Raw genomic sequence first — 11,418 nt, forward strand, 5'->3', positions numbered from 1 at the left:
CGGTTCACAGCCTAACTGCCAAGGCAGTTAGATTGGGTAGTTAGGAGGGGTGTATATAAGAGCTGTGAGTTAGGTTTGGAGGAGTTAGGGAAGTAAATAGCATTGTTGACAAGAACTAGTTGTCCTGATCAGGGGGAGGTTAGGCTCTCACACATTGTATCTTGATTGTTCTGTGAATAAAGAAGTGATTCAGTGCTCGAGTGTGTGTGTTGGTTAATAGAAGTGTCTTTCTATTAGGTTCTTGATCAAAGAACCTATCATTTGGTCCGACCTGCTGGATTCAAAGAAGAGAGGAATCAGCGATGGAAAGTCAAATGGAGGGAAGAGTGAACAATTTGGAGATGACTGTAGAGGGAATCAAGGATGAGACAACGGCGATAAGGCGTGATATACAACAATTGATGAAAGGGATGAATGGAGGGAACAATAATGGAGGTAACCATAATCAGGGAGGGAGCTCTGAAGGAAGTAGCAATTCGGTGAACGATAGTCAAGAAAGGCACGATAATGGGGGAATTCCCCAAAATTGGAGGAAAAGGGTTGAATTGCCGTCGTTTGAAGGAGCGGAGCCACATAGTTGGATCAACCGAGCTGAACGGTTCTTTGATATACAGAAAGTGGCGGAGGAAGATAAGGTGGAATTGGCTTACATTAGTATGGAGGGTAGTGCCAGTTACTGGTTCAAGTATTGGAGGGAAAAAACCAAGAACCGTTCTTGGATGGGTCTGAAGGCGGGACTGATTAACCGCTTTGGAGGTGGATTCAGGGGAACTGTTTACGAGCAATTGGCCACGTTACGACAAGAAGGTTCGGTAGAGGAGTATGTTCGTGGGTTTGAGAGGTTATTGGGTTAGACCCAAGGGTTGTCGGAGGAGTTGATACTGGGATTTTTTCTAGCTGGGTTAAGAGAGGAAATAAAAGGGCAAGTTCGAATCCAAGATCCCCAAGATTTTATGATCGCGGTGAGGGTGGCGAGAGATGTGGAGGATGCAACAAACCGCGCACGGGGAGTTGTATGGAACGGAGGAAGGGCGAATCCGACGAATGTGCGAACGACGACGGCGATAGTTCGTGGGGATGGAGATCGCAGTTCTGTAAATCGACCCAGTGCGACAGATGGAGGAGGAGCGACTTGCCGAAAGGGGTCGTCGACGACTGGAAATACTGCTGCTAGGGGAATCGCGACGGTGGGGGGCGATGCCGGAGGAAGAATGGTAAGGAATTTACCTTACCCGGAGTACTTGAGGAGGAGGGCCGAAGGAAGATGTTTCCAATGTGGGGGCCCTTTCGCTCCCGGACATAGGTGCCCGGAGAAGAGCCTGAGAGTGTTACTGTTGGCGGAAGACGAGGTGGAAGAATCAAAGGAAGAGGTTGGCGAGGAGACGAAACCTATGGAGTTGTCGGCGTGCTCTGCGGAGGGGTTGACGTTGCCGAAAACGATGAAGCTGATTGGGTTGATCGGGAAGAAACGCGTGGTGGTCCTCGTTGATAGTGGGGCCAGCCATAACTTCATTAGCCGGAGGGTGGTTGAGGAGTTGAAGCTTCCTGTGGTGGATACACCTTCATACACGGTGAGTCTCGGTGACGGTCATAAGAAGGTGACGAGGGGGAGATGCGAAACTGTTCGAATAAGTTTGGGAAATACCGAGGTGGAGGAGGAGTTGTATGTTTTTGAACTGGGGGGTGTGGACGTTGTGTTGGGAATTGCTTGGTTGGCTAAACTGGGTGAAGTTGTGATTAACTGGAAGGAGATGTCGATGTGATTCGTGGTGGGGAACGAGAAGATCACGATTCGGGGGGATCCAATGTTATCGAGACAGCTGGTGGAACCTCGGGAGTTATGGAAGATAATGGATGGTGACTCATAGGCGTTGGTATTGGAGCTAGGTGTAGTGGAGCAGGATTTGACAGAAGAGCAGTTAGTGGAATTGCGAGCTGTCCTGCAAGCCCATGGACGCGTGTTCCAGGAAAGAGAAGGGCTGCCACCTCTTCGAAATTTAGAGCATAGGATTGTGCTTAAAGAGGGAACAAATCCTATAAATGTCTGGCCATATAGATATCCATACCTCATGAAAGAGGAGATTGAAAAGCAGGTTGCAGATATGTTAAAAGCTGGGATAATAAGGCCCAGTCAGAGTCCTTATTCAAGTCCTGTAATTTTGGTAAAGAAGAAGGACGGAAGCTGGAAGTTTTGTGTTGATTATCGGGCTTTGAACAAAGCTACTGTTCCGGATAAATTCCCAATATCGGTTATTGAAGAATTACTGGATGAACTCAAGGGAGCGAGATATTTTTCCAAGCTGGACTTGAAGGCCGGCTATCATCATATTCGGATGGAGGCAGCGGATATTTCGAAGACGGCATTTCGAACCCACCAGGGTCATTTTGAGTTTTTGGTGATGCCGTTTGGGTTAATGAATGCACCAGCTACTTTTCAGAACGCGATGAATGGTTTAATGGCAGCATATTTGAGGAAGTGGGTGCTCGTCTTCTTCGACGACATCCTAGTTTATAGCCCCACTTGGGAAGAACATATGAAACATTTGGGGATGGTGTTGCAGTTGCTGGAACAGCATGGGTGGATTGCAAATTCCAAGAAATGTGAATTTGGGAAGCAGCGAGTACATTATCTGGGTCATCAGATATCAGAGCAAGGGGTTGAAATGGACCAAGATAAAATCAAAGCAATAGTAGAATGGGGGGAACCGAAGAACTTGAAAGCCTTGCGGGGATTTTTGGGCTTGACCGGCTACTATAGAAGGTTTGTGCAGCAATATGGGGAACTGGCCAGACCCTTGACAGAACTTTTAAAAAAGGGGAAATTTCAGTGGACAGAAAAGGCTGGAGTAGCCATGACAGCTCTGAAGACAGCCATCACAAGTGCACCAGTTTTGGCGTTACTCGATTTCACTCAGGAGTTTCATTTGGAGTGTGATGCTTCAGGGAGAGGAGTCGGTGCTGTGTTAATGCAAAACAGGAAGCCCATTGCGTTCTTTAGTAGAGCTTTGTCAGATGGATCTTTAAGTAAATCCATTTACGAAAAGGAATTGATGGCCTTGGTGATGGCCATCCAGCACTGGAGGCCATATCTGTTGGGGAGAAAGTTTGTGGTGCATACAGATCAACATAGCCTGAAATATTTGTTGGAACAGAGGATTACAACTTATAGTCAATAGAATTGGATAGCCAAGTTGATGGGTTACGATTTTGAAATTGTGTACAAGCCGGGAAGTGCAAATAAAGTAGCGGATGCCTTATCGAGAAGGGAAGAGGGGAATATGGAGGAACTAGAACTGCGACCTATAACCCGACCATATTGGCATGACTTCCAAGACATTTTAAAGGAAGTGGAGGAAGATGAAACACTTCGAGGGATCATTGAAGATATCAGGAAGGATCCCAATTCACACACTGCTTATACTATGGAGAAGGACCGACTGCATTATAAGGGGAGGTTGGTTTTGTCGGCCAAATCGAGCTGGATTCCAAGGTTGCTAGCTGAGTTTCACGTCACTAACACTGGAGGACATTCGGGGGTATTTCGAACGTATAGGAGAATAGCCCAATCATTATATTGGGTGGGAATGAAGAGAACTGTGACTGAGTATGTGGCTGCATGTGTGATCTGTCAACAACATAAGTATATGGCTGCTTCACCCCAAGGTTTATTACAACCTCTGCCAATTTCGCAGGCTATTTGGGAAGAGGTGAGCATGGACTTTATTGTCAAGTTGCCCAAATCTCAAGGTTTTGATGCTATTTTGGTGGTCGTGGATAGATTGAGTAAATATGGACACTTCATTGCCTTGAAACATCCTTATTCAGCTCGGACAGTGGCAGAGACATTTACTCAGGAGATAGTTAGACTTCACGGGATTCCTACATCAATTGTTAGTGATAGGGATCCTTTGTTTCTCAGTATATTTTGGAGAGAGCTCTTCAAATTGCAGGGCACTCAGCTCAAAATGAGTACAGTTTACCATCCAGAAACGGATGGTCAAACGGAGGTGGTAAACAGGGTTCTTGAAGGGTATTTGAGGTGCTTTTGTTCCGAGCAACCTAGGAGTTGGAAGACAGTTTTATCTTGGGCTGAATACTGGTATAATACCAGTTATCAGGCTGCAGCAAAATGTTCTCCTTTTGAAATTGTATATGGACGACCTCCACCCACTTTGAGTCGATTTATACCAGGGGAAACAGCTGTTGAAACGGTGGCACAAGACTTGATGACTAGAGATGAAGCATTGAGGCAATTACAGCAACATCTAAAAAGAGCACAAGATGCTATGGTGTACCATGCAAATAAAAAGAGGAGAGAAGTAGATATTAAGGTGGGTGATTGGGTGTATTTGCGGATCAGACCCCACAGGCAGTCCTCTATGCCGACACGTCGACATTCTAAACTTGCAGCACGTTATTATGGCCCTTTCCAGGTGTTGCAACAGGTGGGAAAGGTTGCTTTTCGATTGTAGTTGCCCGAGACAGCTCGGATTCATCCCGTCTTTCATGTATCGTAATTGAAGAAGGCGGTAGGAGAGAAACGTGTAGAAAAAGAATTGCCATTGGAGCTACAGGTTGAGGGGCCTATGTTTTGGCCTGTGCGGATCTTAGAAAGGAGACAGAGGCAATTGGGAGAAGTGGCAGTACCACAGGTTCTGATAGAATGGCAAGAAGGAGGACGTGAGGGAGCCACATGGGAAGATGTCGCTACCATTCAGGAACAATATCCTGACTTCAACCTTGGGGACAAGGTTGTTTCAGGCGATGGGGGTATTGTTAGGCCATTACTTGTATATAGTAGAAGGAAAACCGGTTCACAGCCTAACTGCCAAGGCAGTTAGATTGGGTAGTTAGGAGGGGTGTATATAAGAGCTGTGAGTTAGGTTTGGAGGAGTTAGGGAAGTATATAGCATTGTTGACAGGAACTAGTTGTCCTGATCAGGGGGAGGTTAGGCTCTCACACATTGTATCTTGATTATTCTGTGAATAAAGAAGTGATTCAGTGCTCGAGTGTGTGTGTTGGTTAATAGAAGTGTCTTTCTATTAGGTTCTTGATCAAAGAACCTATCATAGACAGTGATTGGTGTGGAGATGTTGATCGGAAAAGCACATCCAGATATGTATTCTTCATGGAAAACACAACACTCACTTGGCTTTTGAAGAAACAGCCCATTGTAACGTTGTCCACATGCAAAGTCAAGTACGTTGCAGCATCTTGTAATGTGTGCCATGTAGTTTGGCTTAGAAATCTTCTAAACAAGCTAGAGATAAAACAAAAAAGGGGGACTGTGATTCGAATTGATAACAAGTCGGCCATTGAATTGGTGAAAGTGAAAGAAGGAAATATGGAGTTAGAGCATGTAAGAATCCGAGGTCAAGTTGCTAATATGTTCATGAAACCATTGCCGACCACTCTCTTCAAGAATAGCAAAAGGATGATTGAAATATGGGGGGCGGGGGGGTATTTGTTGACTATTGCATTTAATAAGATGTTATTTTGGGAGATTGCAAAGGTTAGGAGTGCTTCTAGTAATGATTAAAGCATGCAATAAAGTTAATTAATTATGGTTTTGATAATAATTATATTTAATGCATGTAGTTGTAATGCATGTAGTTGAAGGGCCAAGACAAAAAACCTATAAATAGTTCATGTATTATGCAAAATAAAATACAATTAGTAATACTAAAGAGTGTTTACTGAGAAAGACTTGTTGTCAACCATTAGTACTATGTAGACAATTTTTGAATTGGATAGTTCAGCAGGATATAGGACACCTGTTCTACGTGTCGTTGAAGAGCCGTTGGCGTGAAATATTCACTGCGACATAATCTTCCAAATTTTCTTTTTCTTGGTGATTTGTTCTGAAAGCTGTCGCCGACAATGGGATTTAGAACTAGAATTCTGTAAAATTTGAATATCGATGCCTTCCTTTATCATTCTAAGCCAATTCCAAGTCAAAATTGATGGCTCGGAGTCAAAGAAGTTGAACATTGTGCTGAAAGAGTTGGGAAAGAGGAAAACCTAATCCTAATTAATAAATATAGGGTGATTCATGTGGAATTCCTGGATTAACGGTAGAATTTTGTGGCCAGGCCTCCCGTTACGAGAATATTCTTACAAATTTGAATGAAAAAAGAGTTGGTTGTATTATTTTCAACTTTATCATATTTGGTAGTACGTAATTTGTTACGAAGTATCATTGGTCAAATCAATGATAATTTGGAGATAGGTTGACTTAGTCGTAAAGTTGGAAGGCAGAATATAAGAGGTTATAAGCTCAACTTTCTCCACTAACACTTAAGAGATATAAAATTAGTTTGATTGGTTTAGAAAGGAGGGTCTGAGAGGTTGTGGGTTCAATTCTCCCGTTAACAAATACTAACATCTAATATTGTTGATAGAAAAAAAAGTGATGTCTATTCTTCTATCTTTTATCTGATGTTACTTGATGCATGAACACTGGGGGTTAGTCATTTGCATAGATACTATGTCCGGACAAATTTCGGGTGATGTTCCATTGTCTGTTCTCCAGTACAATATTTGGCTTACCTGACAAGGGTTTTTGTTATTGATGATGATATGCGTCTCACAATTGAGAAACGATCTATTCTGTTGTCAATTATTTGATTTTCTCAAACATGCAAATATTATAACAGGTAGTGGTGACCCTTCAGTTGTGCTTCTTTTGTGTTGGTCCTCTCATGACATGACAGAATCTGTTTTTTTTTTTTTTTTTTTTTTTTTTTTTTTTTTTTTTTTTTTCATTTTAGTTTGTGCTTGCCAGACGCATGCAGTGCATCATAATGCTTGTGTTGACGTATGCGCATGCTTACAATTTTGTTTTGATGATTTAGCATATATGAAGCTTCTTCCATGAATTCAAATGTGACCTGACATTACGAAATTGCTGTTATTAGCAGGCTGAGGCAGATGGTGAACCTAATCCAGCAGATCCTGTTAAACCTGGAACTGTAGATGTCAAAAAGGATTAATGTGGGTAGCTAACAATTTGTAAGGTTTGACAAGATTAAACAGTATGATTACACCTTATGGTTCGTGTCTGTAACTTTTATCAAATATATTGTCTTGTCATGGTGATTGTGTGAAAAAAAGATGATTGGTTACTTAATTTTAAACAAAAAAAGTTAGTTTCGCTGAAAGTAAAAGAAAATGTAATTTATGGATGACGTTAAGAATCTCGCACTAAAGTTTTATTTTGAATTTTCATTTTTTAGATAAGTTTTAAATATCAAATATTTTCTCTTAAACTTATTTTCAATTAAAAGCAATTTTACGGCATTAAAATTATGTTTATGAACTCTCTTACGCTTCCCCTTTTTCTTGATGTCTAATGAACTATTGTGTCATTGTTATGGTAATATTGTTATGGTAATTTCGTATGGGGCAAAGCTACGGAGGGACATTTAAACAGATAATTGCTAACAAATTGCATTTGATTTTATCATTTTAAATATTTTTTCAATTCTATAGGTTTATTAATTTCTTTAGTTTTTATAATTTTAAAGTTTTAATGAGATGTTAATACTTTCAAATTTTTTAAAATAAATTACCATTGGATAATATTTTGGTTAAACTATTAAAATCATGAACTGATACATTCTTGTATAGAGTTTATTATTCTGACCCCGACCTATCCTCAGTCAACTCCATGTTCAACGAAACAGACTTGGTGCATTTAGCTTCTCTATTTATTCACACAATACAGTTGTAATAATTGAAAAAAAAAATCTAATAACTCAGATCTTGAATCTCTATTTTACTTCAATTTGTCGAAAGAGTCATCGGATTTTCATATAATAACTTAGTTGTTATAGGCTTCATAAATTAAGAATTACCGTGTTTCATATTCAAAATGATGAAGCTTACAGCATCAAAGAAACGAATATGTTTAACCACTTATTTTGTAAAAGTAAATGTCTGTTCAAACAACTTATTAACGTTATATCCCTTATTTTATTGTCAATAGATTAATTTATCAATCGAGATATTTCTTACACTTCTAATAAATTTATTAATCATGTTGGTTATATAAATTCTCTTTTATCATGTCAATTATTTGGCTTTTAGGCTTTTATATATATATATATATATATATATATATATATATTTTGTTAATTAATTTGAAAGAATACATTAACTTCTATAAAGAAATCAACCTCATGTAATATTTTATCAACAATTTTCAGTATTGTATTTAACATTTAACTAACAACACTATCCTTTAAGTATTGTATTTAACATTTAACTAACAACACTATCCTTTAAGTTGGTGAATGAATATTTATCATTATTGGCATACATATAAGATCATGAAATCACTCATTGGTAAAATCTTTTATGAATAGGTTTACTAGATGTGATGTAGAAAGTAGTGATAAGGCCACATGTCACTTTAAGATCATTTAGGATAATTCTTTTCCATAACAATTCACACACCGCATGTGTCATAGTTCAAAATTCAGCTTTTGCACTGGACCTTGCAACATTTTTATTTTTTACTTCTCTAAGTTACCAAATTTCCATCCAAGACCACGCAATATCCTGAAGTGGATTTCCTATTTAAGACTAACCCTGGATAATTTGCATTATTATACACTTACATTTTTACTTTTTCATTCCTCTTAAACAATAATCCCTTTCCTAGACTTGTCTTCAAATATTGAAGGATCTTACTTATGAGTTGTAAATGTCTCTTCCTAGGATTATGCATGAACTGACTATCGACTCTCATAACATAGGTTGTGTCTGGAATGGTGTGAGCTAAGTAGATTAGCTTCCCAAAAAGTCTTTGATATTATCCTTAGTAGAATTTCCTTCATCACTCTCAGTTTTATGGTTTTTTTCTATCTAGTGGTTTTACAATTACTCATACTTGTTCCTTTGAGAATAACAATAACATACTTTCATTGGGAGATAAAGATGTCTTTCTTCAAGTAGGCCACTTCTATCACAAAGTACTTCAATTTTCCTAGATCCTTTAATTTGAGATTTGTTTCTCATGTTCATCGTCTCATGCAACAATCATATCCTCAACATAGACCAAAAGTAATATAAGTTTACCTTCTAGGGGAATGCTTGATTAATAGGGTATGCTCACCTTGACTCTATCGATACCCCATGGAGATCATAGCCTGAGTGAGTCTACCTACAAGGTGACTGCTTGACCCATACAAAGCTTTCTTCAACTTGCTCACTTTATTCCCTCTTTCAATAAACCAAAAACTTGAAGGAATTTCCATTAATACTTCTTACTCTAAATGTCCATGTAGGAAAGCATTTTTCACATCAAATTGTTGCAATTCCTAACCAAAATAAGTTGCCAATGAGAGAATGATTCTAACTATATTCATCTTTGCTAGCAGAGAAAATGTTTCCTCATAATCAACTCCGTAAGTTTGAGTATATCCTTTGACAACTAACCTTGCTTTATAACGGTCTAGTGTGCCATCAAATTTATACTTTAGACTATGAAGCCATTTGCATCCTATTGGCTTTTTATCTAGTGGCATGTTAACAATTTCCCATGTCTGGTGCTTTTCTAAGGCACCCATCTCTTCATTCATGGCTTTAATCCAATTCTCATCCTTCAATGTATCTTGAATTAATGTGAGAACTCTAATTACATAAATGGCAGAGAAAAAACTCTGCTTCTACATAGAAAGGTGTTTAGTGGTCATAAAATGGGAAATAGGATACAAGATCAGGTTCCTTTTCTCAAAGTAATGGGCAGGTCATCAAGGTTAAGTTCACAGTTACTATTTAAAGAATTTTCCAAAGGTTCAAGATTCAAGAAAAGGACTACTTACCCTTGGTTCATACGATCGGAGATGTTCTTGGATGAAGTTAGGTTGCTTTTGTCATCTCTGGTACTGTATACGGAAAAAACTCTCTAGATGACTAGTTTTTATAGTTGACTCGGACTTGGGTTGTTAGAAGCAACTTTAGAGACATCCATACACGATGTTTTTGAAGAAATATTAGGAGTACCAAAAGTAGTATCAGAATGAGATGGTTCATGTATGAAAGGTACAAAAGATGACTAAAGATATTGAAAAGACGACTCAACTTCAAAAGTAACATTCATGGAGGTAAAAAAAAAATTGATTTGGAGGATGGTAACAATGATATCCCTTTTTATTAGATGCATAACCAATTAATATGCATTTAACAACTATAAGATTTAGATTTGCAATTTAACATACATCACATTTAAACGACTTAATAGACTGTTTGATAAACAAGGAACAAAACATAGATTTTAAAATAGAAAAGGATGAATGTCCTAGACTGAAGTGATGAAAAACACTAGAAGAGGGGGGGGGGGTTGAATAGTGTTTTCGGAAATCTTTTTCGGTGCTGATATTTGACAACTCTTAATAGAGATTGACCCTTGGTGCAGAGAAAAGAGCTAGAAATTGCATCAACAGAGGTTTCTCTCATATATTCAAAGGTGAGTTTTACAATGGGAGGAGAGGTGAATTTATAGGAGATTCACCCTCCTGAGACAATGCTGATCATCAACCATGATCTAAGGATCTAAAGCCACATGGAAGGAGGAAAATCTGGTGTTGGGTTCATGCCAAACACATGACACAGGTGTTGAAAAAGCTGGCTAAAGGAAGTCGCGCTCGAGCGCCCCATAGCCTGCACTCTAGCGCGCGAAGTGGAGTTTCCTGGCTTCTGCAGTACAACAAGGTTTGATCTTCTTGGAAGCTGTTGTCCTGTGTGCGCTTGAGCGCCCTTGGTGTTGGTGCTTGAGCATTATCTAACTTGGTTGTTTTGAGAGGACTTCCTCCCGTTGCACCTTGTGTTGGTATGGTCCATGATTCCTTCTTGGATGCTCCTAGAGTGGCCATTTTGAAGTGACTTAAACAAGGTTTGGCCTTCTTGAGATGAGTCTTAAACACTTTGTTGTATCCATTTGGCCATTCTATGGTTAATATATCCTTTCTTTCGTTTGGGTCTTGGACCCTGTCTATCATCCTCCCCCCCTTGGAAAGGATTTGTCCTCAAATCTGATGGTTTGTCTGCATGATGAGGACTTATTTTTGTAGGCTCCATAAAAGTTCTTCTAGGGTCAAATATGGATCTACAATAAGCATCAAACATATCTCGAATTAGGATTAATTGACCCAATAACATACATGTGAAAAGATACTTAGAAGAAGACTTCCTAATTTTTAGTTTTTATAAGACTATGGAGCCTTACTTCTTTTGAAATTTTTTTGTCTTGGGTTAGTGGTATCCATAGAGGTAACCATAACTCAAGTTGTGAATTGCCACATGTTGAAAGTTATAAGTTTTGAAAAGATGGAATGACAAATTCTTTGAAAGAAAAGTTAAATTTATAACATTCAATGATAAATGGAAAAAAAGTGAAAGGATAGAACACCTCC

At 39.1% G+C, this 11,418-nt stretch overlaps 1 protein-coding gene across 2 annotated transcripts in view; it reads left to right on the top strand.

The window, feature by feature from the left end:
• LOC106752504 overlaps positions 1 to 7,200 on the top strand; it is a 13,490-nt gene extending 6,290 nt beyond the window's left edge. Inside the window, exon 4 of one of the 2 annotated variants that reach the window (XM_014634198.2) lies at positions 6,919 to 7,200. In XM_014634198.2, the coding sequence (XP_014489684.1) occupies positions 6,919 to 6,993 (75 nt within the window). In that variant the 3' untranslated portion in view covers positions 6,994 to 7,200. The remainder of the gene's footprint in view (positions 1 to 6,918) is intronic. The other variant, XM_014634199.2, reaches the window with a different exon arrangement.
• The last annotated feature ends 4,218 nt before the right edge of the window (positions 7,201 to 11,418 follow it).

The sequence above is a fragment of the Vigna radiata genome, unplaced genomic scaffold (genome assembly GCF_000741045.1).
Source record: "Vigna radiata var. radiata cultivar VC1973A unplaced genomic scaffold, Vradiata_ver6 scaffold_155, whole genome shotgun sequence".
Lineage (NCBI taxonomy): Eukaryota > Viridiplantae > Streptophyta > Magnoliopsida > Fabales > Fabaceae > Vigna > Vigna radiata.